This window comes from Physcomitrium patens, chromosome 2 (assembly GCF_059467195.1).
Source record: "Physcomitrium patens ecotype Gransden chromosome 2, ASM5946719v1, whole genome shotgun sequence".
Classification (NCBI taxonomy): Eukaryota; Viridiplantae; Streptophyta; class Bryopsida; order Funariales; family Funariaceae; genus Physcomitrium; species Physcomitrium patens.
In genome coordinates, this window is record NC_143411.1 from 25,367,101 (window position 1) to 25,388,115 (window position 21,015).

Sequence of the window (21,015 nt, forward strand, 5' to 3'; positions counted from 1 at the left end):
AAGTGGATATTGTGTAATTTATAGCGTAAATATCTATTTTGAAATTAGATAGAGTTGCCAGAAAGAGAGTATAATCTTAGGTTTCTTCTAAAATTACTTTTAATGTATGCAACAGAAGACTAAGATAGACTTTGTATGGTGAGCAAATTTTATTCTTAACACAATTCTTTTTTAAAAAAATCTAAAAGCCTCCTTAGCAATTTACTGTCTAACATAATTTCTAAGAAGTCGTCATGAAGATGTTTTTAGACTCGTAAACAAAAAAAAACTAGCAACATGATACGTTTGTTTATGCTTAAGAAGAGAATTAATGTACCTTGCAGGAGTTGCAAACAAAAACAGGGATGTGTAGGATTGAAATGATCACTAACATGAAACGTAAATAAATGCTTTTTCCCTAAGATATCAAAACAGCACTAGTCCCAAGTCCTTCGGAAATTTCCACAACTGAGACCGTGAATTTGGAATTTTCGCATTACAACTGGCATAAAATAGAGAAAGTTTCACTCATTTGAGTTCTACATATGTGTAGGTTCTAAACAAATGGGAAAGCATTTTGCAGAATTGGTACACAGTCCAGAACTATACATGCTATGATTAGACCAGAGATGCAGCTTAACTAGAAGAAAATGATTTCTAGAGTAATCAATCTCAATAATCAATGAAATTGCATCAAAAAAACGAAGAATTCAAAGCCCTTCAAACCACCCACTTGAAGTTGACCGGCATGATTTATAAGGTGTCATTGGTATCGACATCATGGCGGGGGACATCTATCCAAACGCTACATTAAAAAATCAAATTTGCCAATGACTACAAGCCTCTGCTACAACATCCTCTGCAAAAGGGGAAAACCGATTCCAGTGAATGGTCATACACAAGCCTCTGCTAATAACCATCTAGGACGTGTGCTCACACCTTCTATACTGTCGGAAAACATCGAACCTGATCAACGTTGGTCTAGTCAGCTCGGGACTGTCCAGCACGGGAAGACAAGATGATGCCGACGATAAGTCCATACAAAGCAAGCGCCTCGGCAAAAATGAGGATCAAAATCATACCAACGAAGAGCTTGGGCTGCTGGGCATTCGCTCTACAGACGTATAACCATAATCCGGTCAAAGAATACATCAGGTAACAAAAATTGCATCACATGATGCATAATGGCAATTCACAGAAAATAAATAAAGCAATAGGAAATCATATCAAGCAGAAAAAAAAAAGAAGAAAAAAAGAAAAATACTAAATGCAGAAAAACGTAGAGACGGGATTACTACCTGACACCAGCATCTCCAACGATGCCAATCGCCATGCCTGCGGACAGGCCGGCTAACCCACATGACAGACCAGATGAAAGATGCGCATAGCCGTCAAACACGTAGTAGGGCTTTGACTTGGGGTTGATTCCAGTGCTAATGATAACGGCAATAATCAGTCCGTAAATACCCAATACTCCAGCCATGACTACTGGCACGATAGATTTCATCACCAACTCTGGCCGCATCACACCCATGGATGCCACTCCCACTCCACTCTTGGCTGTTCCATATGCAGCGCCCATGCCTGAATCAAAACCAACCACCGCTTTGTCAGAGTCCAGGAAGTTCAAAATCACGCTCCAAATAAGAAAATTAAACTGCACGGTGAAAATCTTGTACGCTACGACAACAATAGCCAATCCTTTGTATCAGTTTTTCGTACGACTAATCCACAACTTTTGTCCCCAAAAAAGAAGACAACAAAGCTCATTAAATGAATATTACATCAAATAAATAATTCTTACTGAACTAAAAGGAACTCTTGCGAATTCTAATACAAATCACGCATAGGCATACGAAACTGTCAAATTTCGACAGCACCACTTATTTTAAAGTCATTAAGCAGGAATCTCTACTTGTAATACGTACACCTCGCATCGACAAACTACAAACATCGAACGTCTCCAATATACCCTAATCCATTACCTCACTCCATATCAAAAAAATAGCATCACCACAGTCCAACCCTAACAAGACAAGGATCTCGCCCCACAAAGCACACCAGCGCAAGCGACATCTTCGCAGACAAAAACAACCATTCCGTGCCACGGTTGTCCAGAAGGCACCCACTCACAACAGATAGTACTAAAAAAAATTCGTCCAACACAACCACAAACATCGATTACGGAAGCAAAGCTTGAATCAGCGCCGAATCTCAACATCCGAACCACAACCCATTAGGTCGCACTCAAGGACGTAGCACTCCTTCCAAAAATCCATCTAATACCACGAAACCCATCACCAAATAGACCCGATTCTAAACTACATCAGGGGCGGACATTGCGTACATGAGAAGACGAGGGCAGCTGCGGCTCCGATGAAGCCGAAGAAAGGAGCGACCTCATCCCCATTGAACACCGCCGAGGTCGACATGGCGCCGGATCGAATTCGAAACGAAGAGGGGAGAGGAGAGAGAGAAATTTCGAATGGGCAAGTGGGGAGGGAGGTCCTGAGCAGGGGAGATGGAAAGATGTATGCTGCAAGTGACAGATCTGGGTAACACAGGCTGTCGAGAAGGAATAGAATAAACTGGGGGGGGGGCTCTCGCGAGGGTGGGACTGAGCTTGCAAGCAAACTCGGCCACGGCCGCGAAGAAGACGACGGCCATACGCGGGCACTGGATGCAGAAGCGGCGAGTGGGGGTGGTGACGTGTACCAATTGCCAACTGTCACTTATCGCAATGGGTCGGCTTTAGGGGTCGAACGTTCTCCGTGGGGGAGAGCACCCAAAACGTGAACGCCAAAGGCCTTTCCACTACTTTTGCTTTTTAGAGTGGATGAATGTGTGTGTGTGTGTGTTTTTTTTTTTTTTTTTTTTTTTTTTTTACTTTTCTTGTTTGCTCCTGCTTTCACGTTCACATGTGAAGTGAATCTGTGATTGTTGTTCGTGTGGATTTTAAGTATATAGTGTGCAATCAAATTTTTGTGAAAAAAATAGATGTATTTTCATGGTGGTGTACTTTCATGTTCACATGTGAAGTGAATTTGTGATTGTTGTTCATGTGGATTTAAAGTGTATAGTATGCAATCAAATTTTTGTGAAAAAATTAGATGTATTTTCATGGTGGTGTAAATACTGGTGAAGTTTTTGAAGAATGAAGTATTCAAAGATGTGATATGTAAAATATCAAGTATTTACGCATTGTTCTTAGATTGATTGATTTACTAGCATATTTATTGACTTCATTTCTAAGTTGGAGCAAACTTTGCTCACAATCTTAATTTTGAAAGGATAAGATTTTTTTTTAGAAAAATGGTAAAAAACATATATATATATATATATATATATATATATATTTCATGTTGCAACATAATCCATAATCAAAATTATCAAGAAATTTATATTACAAAGCAAATTATTACTTAATATATTAAAACCATGCAAGTCTATATGTATGTATATGTATGTATATATGAGAATCAAAGTTTTTAAAAAGATGTTTTTGAATACATACCTAATTGTGCAAAAGTATTATATTAAAAAAAATAATTTATTTTTCCAAAAACTTATTATATATTATAGAAATTCATAATAACTATTTTTTTATAAAGAATATGTTAAAATATTAACATAGATGTTAAAAGAATTTCAGAAGAAGGGATAAATTTTATACAAGTAATGAAAAGTGGATACAATACAAAGATTTTAAAATATATATATTATTATAAGAAAATTATAAATTTTAAACCTTTTCATGTATGTCAATTTAAAAAAGAATCTTCCAAAATAACATTAATGATTTACCTTTAAATAAAAAAATAATATTAAAAATAATATATACTATTTCAACCTTCTGACATAAAAAATAAGACATTCTATATATTATGTGTATTTTTTTGGCTTGATTTGCAGTAGAATCAAGTGGTATATTTGCTACAAGCCAATTTATTAGAATTTTTTTATCTAAAATTGACAAATAATTGCTAAAATTAACCATATTAAGTACTATTTTAAAATATAATTGTAAGACAATGCTAACACAAATATTTACTAAAATTAAGAAATATAATAGGACCTTTTGTCAACATAATGCTATTAATATGGTTGCTTAGATGATAGATGTGCTTAAGCCTAAGAAAGTTGCAACTACTACAAGTAACTTGACAAAAATTCAATTTTTTAGTATGTTCATATTAAAAATAATTCTAATTATCTAAAAAAAAATGTACAATATTTTTTTTTGCTTAAATATTAAATAGATATATTTTATTTAGTATTGATGTGTAGTTTTCAAAATTTAAACCAATTCGGATTTTTTTAACTAATTGATAAGTTGTTGGAAGGCAAGGTGCAAATATCTTCTTTGGAAGTGGTTTAAGCAATTGCAAAGCCTTCAACTAAGGACGATTTAGCTAAGTCAAAATCAAAGATTGTTATATAAACCATTAGTATATTTAATAAAGGTTATTTCAAGGAATCAAACATGAGACTTTTATTTGAAGTACCACTAACTATGAAGATAGCATATTTGTAAAAAACTATACTTTGATATATTCAAAAACGTCAAAACTTATTCTTAAGAATTATATAATTGGTTAATGATAACAATATATTTGTTGTTAGTCATATTGGTAGTAATATTATTTATGCTATATTTTTATATGTTAAGTATCACGGACGCAGAAATACAGACTCGTGATCTAACAAGAAGTTCAAGAAGAACTAGCAAGAACTAGATTAATCAGATGAATACAAGAACAACACCAGAGAGGTGAACTACAGCTCCAAGAGATGTATTGTCAAGACTAAAGAACTCTTCAGCCTCGATTCTAATATATACTCCTATTTAAGAAGCTTCTTAAGTAACTTCTACTAACTAAAAAGCTTCTAGAAGGTTCCAGAGACTTGCTTCTAGAAGGTTCTAGAAACTTGTCTCTAAAAGACTCTAACGACTATGTCCCTAATATCTTCTATCAACTAAGAAGCTTCTAGAAGGTTCCAGAGACTTGCTTCTAGCAGATTCTACAAACTTGTCTCTAGAAGGTTCTAGAAACTAGTCTCTAGAGGGTTCTAGAAACTTGTCTCTAAAAAGTTCTAAGGACTATGTCCCTAACATCACTCCCTCCTTTAGCTTCGAGGTCTCTGAGAAGCAATGTTGTTGTTAATCAATATCAATGCAAGAAAATGAAGATCTGTCGCATAACGTCTGCTAAGAATTTCAACTATTGTTCACGAGGCAAGTAGTTCATCGGCCCTTGAAGCCAATGGTAGTGGCCCACGCCTTCGACTTCTCACCAAGCATGAACTTCCGTGTCCTCATTGTGAAATTGTCCTCCAAACACGCCTTCTAACTGACCATCGTAAGCAGGCTCGAACTCAAATGCAATCACCAATGATCGGTTACTCGGTATCCTCCGTCGTCCTTGTCGTGTAGGCAATTGTTCATCTCGGGGTCGCCTTCGTGAGCTAGTTGGTTGAGATAATCTGACTGGCATAGTATCTATCTCTTGGCTATCCATATCAGAAGACCAAACTATGGCTACTAAAAAAATTCTATTTTATCTTGGAGAAAATAACTACATCAACTACAAATTTTGGTGGTGCTCTCCCCCTTTCTTATATTCTTCAATGAGCAAGCTTCAGAAGGAAGCTATCATCGAATCAACTTAGGTTTATGAGGATGTTGTTGATGAAACTCTTGTACCTTTTGTAGCGCATTAGCAAGATTTTCAACTGGCTCCCACGTTCGTTCATTAATATCGTAGCCACACCAATGAACAAGATACTCCAACTTGCCCCACCTTCGCCGTGAATCCAACACCTTTTCAACCTCGTATTCCTCGTGGTTCTCGATCTCAATATTAGGTGGCGGACATTGCACTCCTCCAAGAAAAGATGACTTTCGATAAGGCTCCAACAAAGAAACATGAAAGACTGGATGTACCTTCATAGAAGCCGATAATTCCAAACGGTATGCCACTAGATTGATTTGCTTCTGGATGATAAATGGTCCCAATCTTCGATAGTCCAACTTATCACATGGTCGCTTGGTCTTGATATTTTGTCGAAGAAGCCATGCTTTATCTTCAATTGTGAAAGTAGGTGCTTCATTCCAAAATCTATCTGCAAACGCCTTGTAGGATTCTTGAGCGGATTGTAATTGCAGCTTCAACGTATTTTGAAGCTTTGATAATTGTTTCGCAAATCCTTCAGGTGCTGGATTGTTATTTGTTGACGGACTCAATAAATCAAGCTTCGGATGATACCCATAGTTAGAAAAGAATGGTGTGTATTGAGTCAATAAATAGATAGTGTTGTTATATGCAAACTTTACGAGCGACAGATATGCGGTCCAATCGTCTTGCTAATAGTTGATGCTGCATCGTAAGTATTGTTCCAAGACTTAGTTCACCCGTTCCGTTTGGCCGTCAGTTTGAGGATGAAAAGCTGAAGAAAGCTTGATATCCACCTTCAGTATCTCAAAGAGAGATCTCGAAAACTTTGATACAAACTGGGTTCCTTGATCTGATACGATATCATCTGATAGTCCATGATATCAATACATATTATCGAGAAAGAGCCTTGCTGTGACTTCATTGGACGATGTCTTCTTACAAGGGACAAAGTGCGCCATCTTTGTAAGCCGATCTACCACGACAAAGATGCTGTCAAATGAGTTTGATGATGGCAGGTCCGTGATGAAGTCCATGGAAATTGAAGACCATGGTCAATGTGGAATCGGCAATAGTTGTAGGAGTCCATAAGGGCAATGCCGAGGATTCTTGGATCTTGAACAGATGTCGCAAGAGAAGACAAAATCTTTCACATCCTTCCACATTTGGGGCCACCAAAAATCTCGAGAAATAAGCTCCAAGGTCTTGTTGAATCCAAAATGTCCCGCAGTTGGAAAATCGTGGCAATATTGAAGAACTCGGAGTCGTGCTGGTCCTTTTGGGATATACAACCGCTCCTCAAAATATAAAAGATCTCCCTCCACCTTGAACTTGTCGTCATTGGCGCGCTGCTTGATATCAATGGCTACTAAATCTTCAATGGTAACGGCACGTACCTGATTCACGAAGTCAGCATCAATTGGCACAATAGTAGCGCAAAGCCGAAATTACTCTGGCTTCAATAATGTCGTATATTGTTGATCAAATGTTGCTTCTCCAGCCTTTGGTATAAGATACGATCTCCTCAATAAGGCATCAGATAGTCCTTGTTGCTTTCCAGGTCGATAAGTGATAACAAAATCGAACCTAGATAGCGACATACTCCACCGAGCTTGATGTCGATTTAGAACTCAAGCCGACATGAAATACTCCAAATTCTTGTGATCTGTGTATACGGTCATTGGATGTGCAGCTCCTTCAAGAAAGTGACGCCATTCTTGGAAAGAATCCACTATAGCCAGAAGTTCCTTATCGTGGATCTCATAATTGATTTTAGCAGCAGAGAACTTTCGAGAATAGAATGCAACCAAATGGAACTTCTTGTCTTCTCCTATTTGTGAAAGTACAGCTCCCAAAGCAAAATCCAAAGCATCAGTTTCTAAATAAAAGGCCTTTGTAAAGTCTGGATGTACCAAGAGTGGAGCCGTAGTAAATGCGGTCTTCAGGTCTTGAAACGCCTTCTCCACTAGAAGTCCCCATTCCAGCTTATCTTTGCATGTCAACCAAGTGAGAGGAGCAGCAACTTGAGAGTAATTCTTGATGAAGATCCGATAGAAGTTGACAAAACCAAGAAAGCATTGTACGTCTCTAACTGTCTTCGGAACCTCCCAGGACACGATTACTTCCACCTTCTTGGGATCCATCTTCAAGCCTTCCGTAGTCGCAACGAACCCCAAAAACTCCATCTCTATTTGGTGAAATAAACACTTCTCCAACTTGGCATATAGTCCTTGCTCGCATAGTTTCTCTAAGACCAAACGAACGTACTTTTTATGCTCTTCCTCATTTTTGGAGAATATCAGAATATCATCCAAATAGATGACAACAAAATCGTCAAGGTGCTCTCGGAAAATGTCATTCATCATATGTTGAAAGACCGCTGGAGCATTGATAAGACTAAAGGGCATGACATTATACTCAAAATGGCCATACCTTGTACGGAACGCTGTCTTCCACTCATCTCCTTCCTTGATTCGTGCAAGGTTGTAAGCTCCCCTTAGATCAATTTTTATAAAGATCCTTGCACGTCCAAGTTGTTCTAAGAGACCAAAAATCAAGAATAACGGGTAATGTTTCTTCTTTGTTATCTTGTTGAGGCCTCGATAGTCCACGCACATCCGCAATGAGCCATCTTTCTTCTTCACAAATAAGATGGGTGTTCCAGTTGATGATTTTGAATGACGGATGAAGTTCTTGGCTAGATTCTCATCGATGTTAATTTTGCAACTATGCCAACTCCGTCTGCAATAGATTGTAGATTGGGCCAAAAGGCGGTTGTGCTCCTTCTTGCAAGTCTATGGCACAATCAAATGATTGGTGTTCTGGTAGCATGTCGACATTCTTCTTTTGAAACACGTCTTTAAAATCCTTATATTGCTTAGATATACTTGCTGTTGAGATATTCTCTCCGATAGTTGGAGTCACATAAATGACAAATGGTGTGCCTTCCTTGGACGATCTTATAAATGCTCTTGCTCCAATGAATAAGGATTTCTCTATTCGGGGTTTTGTACTAGGCTTGTTCTTGGGTGGTTTTGTGGGAAAGGTCATCTTCCGTAACTTCCAATCTATGAATGGGTTATGCTTTTCCAACCAGGAAAGACCAAGAATAACAAGATTTGATGGAGTTCTAATAATATTGAAAATAATATGACTACTATGGCCCTTGAACGTCACTTCTATAGGTTCAGATTCATGGGTGATACTACCAAATAATAAAGATCGTCCATCTATGACCTCAATGTGAACAGGTTTGGATTTTTGTACTAAAGGGATCTTATGACACTTTGCAAATTCTTCGTCTAAGAAACAAGCAAATGCTCTTGAATCTAATAATGCTAAGGTTCTCAGTTTCTGAGGGCCAATAAGCAAAGGGATTGTAAAACAAAGGACAGGTTGAGCGAAAAGAAAGGAATTTGGTTGTTGTTGTGATATTTTACTATCTAGCCGTACGGTTCCTATTGTGGCTGGGCATCCTCGTTTTCTTGAACAAACATGCCTCTAATCCTGACAATACGTCGATTTTGCTTCTTGGGGCAGTTTCCAAATTTGTGGCCTTCTTCACCGCAATACAAGCATAGACCTTCCTCCATACGCCGCTTTTTTTCTTTTAGGGTAAGAGATTTTACAGGTACTGCATCTATTTGCATGTCTTCTACCTCTGAATGTGTATTCACATTGCTTGTCGACATAGTTGGGGCGTGGCAAACCATATGTTGTTTTGAACGTTGGTCTTGGTGGTGTTGGAATAGGCGATTATTGCACTTCACAGCTTGGCTAATAGCTTCGTTGAGCATTTGTGGATCAGAAAGAGTTAACATCAAATATTAGATATTTTTTAGAAATATTAGATAATTTATTATTACATATATTTTTTTCACTCTAATCATTAGGATCCACCAAATATAGGTACTACTCTTATAGAGCTTTTTGTAGGTATTAATAATGGTTTGGTAGTAGTATTAGGAACTTAGTTTAATATTAGATAATATATTCATGTAGATACTAAACTTATACTTAATCAAACAACCTAACATTATATCTATAGGTTGTTAGCTTTATATCTTAAGAAATTATAACTTTTTGTTATTTATGATTCTTTTAGCCAACACCTTCAAACTGTCATGAATATTAATAATGAAGATTTAAAATAATTAGTCTATATTGATTTATTAATTTATAAATTATTTTGCTAAGGTTATTCAGGTACTAGAATAAGTTAGATTTTAGATGATCTTTGATCTAATTTATTTATAGATTTGATATAGATTATACAATGGTAGTTTATCCATCAAATTAGACTATCTTATGTATTTTAAAAAATATACATCCATTGAGTGATACTAAATCTTAGGTTTTTAAATTTAATCAATATATTTATGAATTCTTTGGTCTTCCAAGTTTTGTGCATGCTATGACTTGAGGTTCTTATGTACATCATTCTTATTAGATTTGGTTCAATTTGGCTTTGTTTCATATACTTATAATAATACTTTTTAGAGTCAAATAACCTTTTGGATGCAAAATTGATGATATCTTAGATGATAGTTAGATTTGAGTTCAAAGAATAATAATAAAGAGGAATTAGAGCATAGATTCATAAAAGTTCAAAAATTTGAGTCACATTTTTGCTTAAAGAAGAATGAATTTGAAGAATTATAAGTTCAACATGTCTTTGTTGCTTTGGCTATAGATTTGAGGGAAAAAAAAATGTTTAAGAGATTTTCTTATAAGATTTGTTTCTATAAGATATTCTATATTCTATTGAAATTATGAACTCAGATATAAATTTTAGTAATAAACCCTTTTATTTGGCTACAAGTAAGAATATTAGAGGCATAAAAATTGTTTCTCCTATAAATTAGTAATTAAAGATCAAACCAACATGTAGTGATATTTCATTGGTGATAAAAGAGACTATAGAATTGAGTAATTGGCTATTAGAGTTATGACCTCATCTTCTTAGTACCAAAGTATAAAAATTACAAGCTTTTATTTGCTTATATTCAATTTTTTATTTTTTATTTTTTTGAGTTTATCTTCAAAGATCGTAAAGGTTGTAGATGAAAACCTATTTACTATCAATTGAAAGATAATCATCTAATCTTTTGACAACCTTACAAACTTTATATCTCAAAAAAAGCTAGCATTTAGATTTTTTTTAAGAATTGGTTACTACAAGCTAAATTGAGCTTTTCAATGGTAAGTAGATTTATGCTATAATTATGCTTTAAAAAATGATATTTTTGGAATTAGATAGAAAAAAATATGTATAGAAATTACCATTTGGTTAATTGTAAGATCAAGTCTAATTGATATTCAATGCCAATATCAATACCAAAAGAGTTATTTAATATAGTAAGATTCTATTGAGTATTCAATACTTTGGACTTAAGATCTGGTTATCAAAAATTAATATTAATTCTTCAAGACAAAGTAAAAATAATATTTTAAGGACTTGATGAAGATAGCAAAGATCAAATCTATTATTGACAGTTTTTTTCTATTTTACCTTAAGAATATATCAAGTGAGTTTGAGGGGGTGATAGACAAAGTGTTGGCTCATTTATTATTTGTTAGATTCTTCATTGATGATATTATTAATTTTAGTAGTAATGCAAAAATCATTTGAGGCATTTACAACCAATGTTTGAGTGATTATGGCTATAGAAATTATGTTTACATCATGGCAAGTGTAAATTCTTCTACATGCAATTATTATATTTGAATCTTATCATTATTGCAATAGGTCTTGGTAAAAAGTAAGCAAAAATAGATGCCTTATAAAAAAATCTTCAAACGAATTAATGTTTGTATTTTTTTTAATTTAAGTAAATACTATTAAAGAATTTTAGCTTGATTGTCAAACCTTTAATTATTTTAACAAGCAAAAATCATCTATATATTTGAGATTGTAAGTAGCATCATGTATTTGACACATTGAAGCAAAATTTGGATTGAGTTCCAATGCTTTAATGTCTAGATGCCATTAGACCTTTTCAACTATACACAAATTAGAATATAAGAAGATTCGAAGAAATCTTGACATAAAATAATGTTATAAGACATGAATATATCATTTTTTTTTTTTTTAGAAGAATATATCATTTACATTGCATCTTTTGAAGAAAAAACTTTGGTAGCAATTTAAAACTTTACTTATTTATCATCTTATTTACATAAGCAATAGTTTATATTGATATCTAACTATTAATCCTTAAAGTGATGCATAGAGTCAAACAAACTTATTAACATATTTATTAGATAGACTTTATTGCTTTAAAAGTACAACTTTGAAGTTATACATCAAACAATCATTACCAATTTGGATATAGATAATTTTTTTTGTATTCCAAGTCCTTCAAAAGAAGACTTGATTGAAGCTCAATGGCATTGGAATTTTAATAGAAATATAATTTTTGGATGATATACAACTACATACTTGACTTTGATGTTAGACTACTAAGGACATGAATCTTGAGGAAAAAAAATCCTTAATACACTCATATATCATTGAAAAGAATTAGAAAATCACTCAAAGATGATATAATATTAAACTCAAATAACTATTGCTAAAAACAAGAAGATTGTAAAATCTTAGATTAAGACTTAGGACTAGAAAGGTGTTAATAAGAGTGAAGAAGGCTTCACTCTTGCCTGGATATATACTCTCTAATTAGGAATTACATGATAATATTCTATAGGACCTCCAACATGTGTTGACTTTACTAGCCACATGTCTTAACTTACAAGACAAGTTATCTTTGTATGTGCCATATAGTTAGCTTGTTCCATAAGCTTGTATACGGAATTAACTTGTTCCACAAGCTATTACATGGAGTTAACTTGTTTTACAAGCTACTAACATGTGATAAATTTGTTGGCCAAGTTTCTAACCTATAAATAAATCTAAAGTCAAAACCATGTTTATGAAGCTTCTAAAAAGCTTTTTTTTAGAAGACTTCAAAAAATTAATGAATATTTATCTACTTCTATCTAATCATATAAATAACTATTGGAATAAATGTATATATCCATTGTCGTACTGTAATTGCTTATAGTATATAAGAATTACTTAAAACATATAATATGTTCATAAGTCTTGGTGTGTATTAAAATAGTTAATAGATTAATTTAAAAAGAGTAGATATAAAAAATTATTTTGAATTTTATCTATTTTTGATTATGGCATTTAAAAAATTATAGGACCTAAATATTTAGTATGAAGCCTTGAGAAGATTTTGCATTCTAAAGATGAAAGTCTAAACTATTAAGAGGCTTATTAAGAAGGATGAAAGAAAGGTATAGTTGGATGAAGGCAAGGGGTGAAGATCTTCATTCCTATTGATCAAATGTCATGCCAAATGGACTTCAAGGAGATTGCTTAAGGCCTTATTAGGGATTATGGTTTTTCTTCTAAAGTCATTCAAGCTTTAGAGACTAAGATTAACAATTTTAGGTTTTTGGATATGTATTGGATGCAAACTTTATGTGATTTGGAGTTTTTATGAAGGAATTATTAATACTCAAAGTTAAGGTATCAATTTTGTACCTATTGTCACTCTTTGGAGTATAACATATGCTTACAGAGAGCAACAAAAGATTGGCGATTGGAATTCGAGAGAGCACTTTATTGACTATATTTTCCATATATTATTTTATGAATTTGGATTTTGGATAAAGAGATTATAGAGAGTTGAAGTCAGTACATCCAAATCAAAAGCACCCAATGAGTGATTTTATTCATAATAATAGTTGGAGCTATATCTTAAGTTTCTCGACAAATTTTTAGCTCAAATCTTTTAGAAAAGATAGATTAATATATTAAAAAGCTATATATATATATATATATATATATATATAGTGTGGTATATGAGTATTTAATTTGTGAGATATGAAGAAAATTGCATATAGGTGTATACAAACTGATAGGATTTTGGCAATATCTTAAGATCCGCAATGAATTTGCATTTGAAATTCGTTGTGATAGATTTTAGAAGCACATCAATACTTCATGTAAAATTTGAGTGTATTTGAATAGTCCGATTGGGAGATATGAGTTGTTGAAATTTAGAAATAATATCCTATAAGGATATATAAGGATTTAGAGTTTTTTTATCATATTTGGGTGTTTTTGTGAGCTTAAGACTTATATAATTGGTATAATTGCTCCTAAAAGTGATATACATATATATATATATATATATATATATATAGATATATATAGATATAAATTTGATCTTTCTTATCTGAAGACTTGATTGAACAATTAATGAAAATTAGGAGCTTAATACTTTTTTAACACAAATTCTCTCTACTTTGATACTATGACATTACCTCACCTTCTAGAGATGAGTTCCACAAGGATTGATCTTCATATATTGAAGAAATTTAAGATGCAGCAAATTATATTTGCCACATATTCTGACCTTTGTTGTTTTCGAAGATGGTTGATAGATCCTCTTATCCTTCAATAGTATCGTATACTAAGGCAAGAAGACCACCTTGTTATTTGATCATTTTTGAGGCCTTTGTAACTTCCTTCAAATAAAATATTTGAAATACTATTAGAAATTGTTTCTACTTCTAATAAAATCACCAAATATTGGAAGTTTCTTCTATGGTTGTAATACCAAACATGTAGTATCTAGCCATCTATTCAAAGAAAGACATGTCATTCTTGAGAATCTTCATTTTGATTTTGTCACCTTGAAGGTTGTAACAATAGCAATGGCTAATTTAATAAGTCTATAAATGATAGCTCTTCAATTGAATTTGTTGATTGTTGATTCTGCATCACAAATATTTTATATAAAAACTACAATGAAAGATAGAAGGTAGAATGTTATTTTTCTTTGATCATATTTCTTTTGTAACAAAGATTAGCTATTCTTTATCTTATTTTTGATGGATGTTGTCAATAAAAAGCTTCAACTCTCTTCATTGCATTTGAAAGATACTTAATTGGCTTCCATATATATTTATTAATATTATATCTACACCAATGAGCAAGATATTCTAACCTATTTTAGTTCTAGCTTGAATCTAAGACTTCTTCTATCTCAAATTCTTGATTATTATCTACTTCAATAGGAAGGGGTGGCATTTGACATCTTTTTAAAATATTCATTGTTTTATATGGCTCAAAAAGAAATACATAAAATGTAGGGTGGATCTTCACAGACTCCGATAGATGTAATCAATAAGCAATAGGATTGACTTGTTCACAACTAAGAAAAGGTCTCAACATACAATAGTCCAACTTATCACAAGGACAAGTAGTCTTGATATTGCAACAAAGTAATCATACCTTGTCACCCACATTGAATCGTAGTTGCTCTTTTGTCGTTTTTGAGTTTTTGCATTTTGACATCTTTTTAAAATATTCATTGTTTTATTCACATTGGTCTTTTGTCGTTTTTGAGTTTTTTTTTTTTTTTTTTTTTTTTTTTTTTTAATTGTATCTTTATGGCTACATATAGTTCTAACAAAAAATTTGCTAAATCTTTCATTATGAGATTATCAACTTTTTAAAAGTCAAATGTATCAAATCATAGATGATAATCATAATTGATAAAAAAAGGTGTTTGTTGAATAGAAGAATGTATCAAATTATTATATGCAAACTCTGCCAATGGCAAAAAAGTTGTCCAACGACCTTCATGATAATTTATGGTATACCTCAAATACTGCTCCAAAACTTGATTCACATGTTCCGTTTGTCCATCAATTTGAAGATGAAAAGCCAAAAAAAACTTTATATCCACTTTTAAAATCTTAAATAGGATTTTTTGGAGTTTAGATACAAATTGAATCCCTCTATCTAATATAATATCCTTTGGCAATCCATAATAGCAATAGATATCGTCAATAAAAAGTTTAGCTATTTTTTCACTGAAAATAGATTTTGTACATGGTATAAAATATGCCATTTTGATAAATTGATCTATAATAATGAATATAGAGTCATATGAATATGAACTTAAAATATCTATAATAAAATCTATAAAAATGGAAGATCTTGATTATTCACGTATAAACAATGGTTGAAGAAGTCTATAAGATTGATAGCAAAGAATTCTTGATCTTCAACAAGTATCAGATATTTAGACAAAGTCTTTTACCACCTTTCACATTTGCAGCCACCAAAAATCTTTGGATATAAGCTTTAAAGTCTTCTTGTATCCAAAACATCATGCTGTTGGAAAGTCATGACATGCTTGGAGTACATGTAAACATACTTCTTATTTTAAAATATATAGGCGTCCTTCTAAATAGAGTAGATTTTTCTTGAACTCAAACTTTGAAATATCATGAGACTTAGAAGAAAGATTCTTGATATCAAGAACAAGAGGATCAAAGAACATATTTAATTGAATTTGTTTGACAGAGGTCAAATCAACAATCATTATTGATTTCATTGCTCATAGATGAAAATGCTTTGGCTTTAAGATGATTGTTCTTTGTTCATCAAAAGATATGTCTCTTTCTTTTGGTGCAAGATAAGAGCATTTAGAAAGAACATCTAATAAACCTTATTGTTTTTTAAGTTAATATGTCATCTTCAAATCAAATCTTTATAAAGACATGCTTCAATGAGTTTGGCAATAATTCAAAACATATACCAAAATGAAATACTCAAGGTTCTTGTAATTTATATATATTGTAACTGCACTTCAGTGCCTTCTAGATAATGATGCCCTTTTTGAAATGAATCTACAATTGTAAAAAGTTCTTTCTCATGGATCTCATAGTTAAACTCAGCTATTAAAAATCTCCTAAAATAGAAAGCTATTAGATGGAATTTATTATTTGTTTCCATTTATGATAATACTACATTCAAGGTAAAGTCTATTGCATCTATTTCCATAAAAAATATCCTATAAAAGTCAATGTGATACAAAGTTGGTACAAAAATAAATTCTTTTTTAAAATAATAATTAATGCTTTAGCTTCTTTATTCTATTTAAATTTGTCTTACTTATTGTCTTTGATTTGGATGTGCTAACTTCAACTCTCTATAACTTCTTAATCCAAAATCCAAATTCATCAAATAATATATGAAAAGTATAGTTGAAAATGTGATCTCTCTAACCCTAATTGCCAATCCTTTGTTGCTCTTTATAAGCGTATGTTATGCCCCAAAGAGTGATAGTAGGTATAAAATTGACACATTAATTTTGAGCACCAATAACTCCTTCATAAAAATTTCAAAATACACAAAATTTATATCTAATCCATATCTAAAAACCTAAACTTGTTGATCATAGCTTCCAAAGCTCAAATGATTTCCAAAAAGAAATCCTAATTCCTCATAGGGCCTCACGCAACATCTTTGAAGTCTAATGGACATGGCCTTTGACCAATAGGAATTAAGATCCTCATTCCTTACCTTCATCCAACCATGCCTTGCTTTCATCCCTTCCAATAAGCCTCCTATTAGTTAAGATTTTCATCTTTAGGCTTTATATCAAACATTTAGGTCCTATAATTTTTTAAATTTCATGATTAAAATAGATAAAATTTAAAATAAAGTTTCTTATATCCACTCTATTTAAATTAATCTATTAACCATTTTAATACATATCAAGACTTATCAATATATTATATATCCTAACTAATTTTTACATACTATAAGTAATTATAATATGATAATGGATATTGAGATATTGCCAAATATTCATAATAGCTTCAAATCCTTACTTACATATACCTATGTAGAAATTACTTTATATCTCATAAAATAAGTATCCAAATACAATAAAATTTTGATATATAGCTTTTGAACTTAATAACACACATCTTTAGAAATTTTTAGCTAAAAATTCATCTAAAAATTCATGATATGGCTCCAACCATTACTATCAAGAAAACAACTTACTTACTATCTTTGAATTACATGTACTATCTTCAATACTCTATAACTTCTTTATACAAACTCTAAGTATAAAAATTCCTTCATAAAAGATATATATCTTAAAATTATCCTTGCAGTTGCACCTCTTGATTTCCAAAATCTATCATAAAACTCCTCGTATCTTCAAAATAGCAACAATATGTCTTAATCAACACCTTAACTTCATCATCCTAACTTTAAATCTTCTAAATTTATACATAAATTGTAGCTCGAATCTTAAACCTTATAATTCTAGCTTTTGATTCTTAAATGCTCCTTTTTAAGTCACTAAAATCCTTGTTATGGACTCAGACAGCTTACTAAATACCTATTAGGCATGGTCTATAACCAATAGGGATAAAGATCTTTACCTTTTGCCTTCATCCAACTGTGCCTTGATTTCATCCTTCTCCACAAGCTTCTTAGTAGTTTAGATTTTCATCCTTAGGCCTCCACCTTCTCTTAAAGCTCTTTACTAAATACCTAAATCTTATAAAATTTAATATTATGATAAAAATAGATAAAATTCAAAATAAAGTTTCTTGTATCTATTTTCTTTAAATTAATTTATTAACACACATTAAGACTTATAAATATAAAATATATTTTAATTAATTTTTATATATTATAAGCATTTATAATATGACACTGTTATACTTCTAGAAGCAAAATTCTTTGGATTTGGTTGTGAGATTGATCTATTTCCTTCCTTCAACCACACAACTTCTTACCATAGACTTTGAACTTCTTTCTTAGGCATAGATATAATATCTCCATGAATCACGTTCAAAATATGTAAGATTTCTATTCTTAGAGTGTTGACAAAGTTTATAAAGATCTGTAATAGTTACAAATCTATTTTCACTTCCACTAAGAATAGTATCCATAATCTTTCTTTCCATAGATAATTCAAATAAATTCAAAAAGTTAAATTAGAAGATGGTAATTTACTTCTTCTAATAAAAATTTCTACAAAGAAAGATAATCTACCTTCTTTAAGGAAAAGATCAGTATTAGAAAATAAAATTTTATGTTTAATGATAGATAGTCCACAACCTTCAAAATACAACAATAGAAGTGAGATAATCTATTCATTTCTATAACAAGTCGGAAACAATAGGTTAACACTTTTATCAAATTGTGAAGGAGATAAATCTCAAGGAAAGAAAATCCTTAATACATTCATGTATCATTAAAATGAATTGAAAAATTACTCAAAGATAATATAATATTAAACTAGAATGGCTATTTCCAAAAACAAGAAGACTAAAAAATCTTGGAACAAGACTAAGAACTAAAAAGGTATTAATAAGAGTGAAGAAGGCTTCACTCTTGCCTCCATATAAACTCTCTACCTAGCAGTAATGTAGCAATATCTTATAGGACCTCCAACATGTGTTGACTTTGCTAGTCACATGTCTTAACTTGCGAGACAAGTTATCTATGTATGCACCACATAATTAACTTGTTGCACAAGCTAATATTCGGAGTTAACTTATTTCACAAGCTATGAATATGTAATTAATTTGTTGGCCAAATTTCTAATCTATAAAAATATCTAAAGTCAAAACCACGTTTATGAAGCTTCTAGAAAGCTTTTCTAAAAGACTTTATAAAATTAATGAATATTTACCTACTTCTTTTTAATTATATAAGTAACTATTGGAATAAATATTTATATTTGTGATACAAACTTTACAACTATGGTGCCTAATGAAAGCTCAAATGAACAATTTAATAGAGCCTAAGTAATTAGCAATGAATTAAATGAACTTCTAGTGTTACACAAGCTTCGGCAAAAAAAGATCTTAGCTATCTCAACTATAAAATGAAATAGAATTACTCACTAAATATCAAAGTTTTATTAGAAAAATAATTTGTTATTTTATATGGTTTGATGGATCTAAGTACATAATTCAAAAGAATTTTTTTGGTATGACAAGCATGTAAGGTGTTTGGATATTTTTGGATGTGTATGACAAATTTTATATTATATAATCAATATTAATAGATTAATATGTATTAATAAATTTTTTCATATATTTTTTAATATAAAATATGAAATTAAGTCAAATTAAGATTTAATACTTTTTTACATCAATTAAAATCTTTTTTTATTCTTGATTTGAGATATTATTGATCTTTAGACTTTAAAAGCCTATTTTTTGTTTCTTCATATAAAATTTAATATATATTGATGATAATAGAGTATTTTAGTAAGTGAATTAAATTTTTGGTTTTGCTACAAAATTCTTCACAGTCAACAGATATGACTTTTTACTTATTATATATGAGTATATTTTAGAGCACTTGTTGAAGTCTTAATAGATCTATAGACAAACTTCTTTAAAATTTTGGAGGCTTTGTGTATTAAAGCTTTAATAGATTATTGCACCACTTCTAAAAATCATCCTTAGGTAGATAGTCTGGCTAAACAAATTATATATAGTATTATGCATGGCTTACAATAGTATGAACTACTTTATAGCAACTATTACAATTGAAATTTGATGTTGCTTTAGATTTACAAGGAATTACTTAAGAGGGCCATGCCTATGGCTGTAAAAAAAACTTATCTATTACTTAATATTATGATATTTTATGATATTTTTGCATTTATAGTAGAGGTTATTGATTTTAGTTGCAAAGATTTTTTAAAAAATATTATATATGTTTACAATTTAAAGTGCTTAGAACACTTAATGTTAAGACATAGTGTACAATTCTTTATCTCAAGGATGTATTGCTTAATAGTATTTTGTTACTTAAAAGCAAAGATAGAAAAGAATATTAAAAGCATTCAAAAAATTGTGTTTATTATCATCTTTATATTGATGATTCAATATATCTTGAGCTAATAGTTATGCCATATAGTCTTCTTCATTTTATATGTGAAAAAAAGAAAAGAATTGCAACTATGCTATTGTATGATTAATGCTAATGTATGTAGCATATGGCATGCTTAACATAAGTTCTTTTGATTCTTTTTTTAAGAAATTAGATTTAATTTTATTATAAAAAGACTTTTAGCCATGCTTCATCTATTGACAAAAATTAAAGATTCCTTCTTTTATATTTGCCACATGTTTTGATAGTCTAGTTACTAGAATATTAGCTTGATTATATATAATTTTGTAGCAATATTAGTGTGATATTTATCTTTGATCATATGTATATTATTGACTTATTTAAATTAATATACTTCTCAATTAGCAAAGAAAAGAGGGAAAAAAAGGCACTTCAAAATATTTTGATTATGTATTTATATTTAATTTAGATTACATATTTTATGATTGATTTATGGCACTCAATAAGTTGTATATATTAATCTTTATGTATATCAAAATTATTACATGATGTAAAATTGGATGCCAAATTTTATTGAATACATATAATTTTATTTAATTTAATAGATTTTTATTACCTTAATTTTTTTTATTAATTGACTTTATTAGTATCAATAAGGAT

The 21,015-nt window shown here is 31.2% G+C and overlaps 1 protein-coding gene across 1 annotated transcript; it reads right to left on the reverse strand.

Annotated features, from left to right (window-relative positions):
• Positions 1 to 712: 712 nt before the first annotated feature.
• LOC112292704 (V-type proton ATPase 16 kDa proteolipid subunit) lies at positions 713 to 2,551 on the reverse strand. The gene is made up of 3 exons (XM_024541457.3): positions 2,327 to 2,551; positions 1,278 to 1,563; positions 713 to 1,093 (listed from the first exon to the last, which is right to left on the reverse strand). The coding sequence occupies exons 1-3, from the start codon at positions 2,409 to 2,411 to the stop codon at positions 961 to 963; spliced, it is 504 nt and encodes a 167-aa protein (XP_024397225.1). The 5' UTR covers positions 2,412 to 2,551; the 3' UTR covers positions 713 to 960.
• Positions 2,552 to 21,015: the final 18,464 nt, after the last annotated feature.

Coding starts and splice junctions, on each gene's coding strand:
- LOC112292704 (XM_024541457.3), bottom strand. CDS start 2,411: ATGTCGACCTCGGCGGTGTTCAATGGGGATGAGGTCGCTCCTTTCTTC. Junction 1,564..2,326: donor AGCTGCCCTCGTCTTCTCAT/GTACGCAATGTC, acceptor GTTTTGATTCAG/GCATGGGCGCTGCATATGGA. Junction 1,094..1,277: donor GTTGGAGATGCTGGTGTCAG/GTAGTAATCCCG, acceptor ATACGTCTGTAG/AGCGAATGCCCAGCAGCCCA.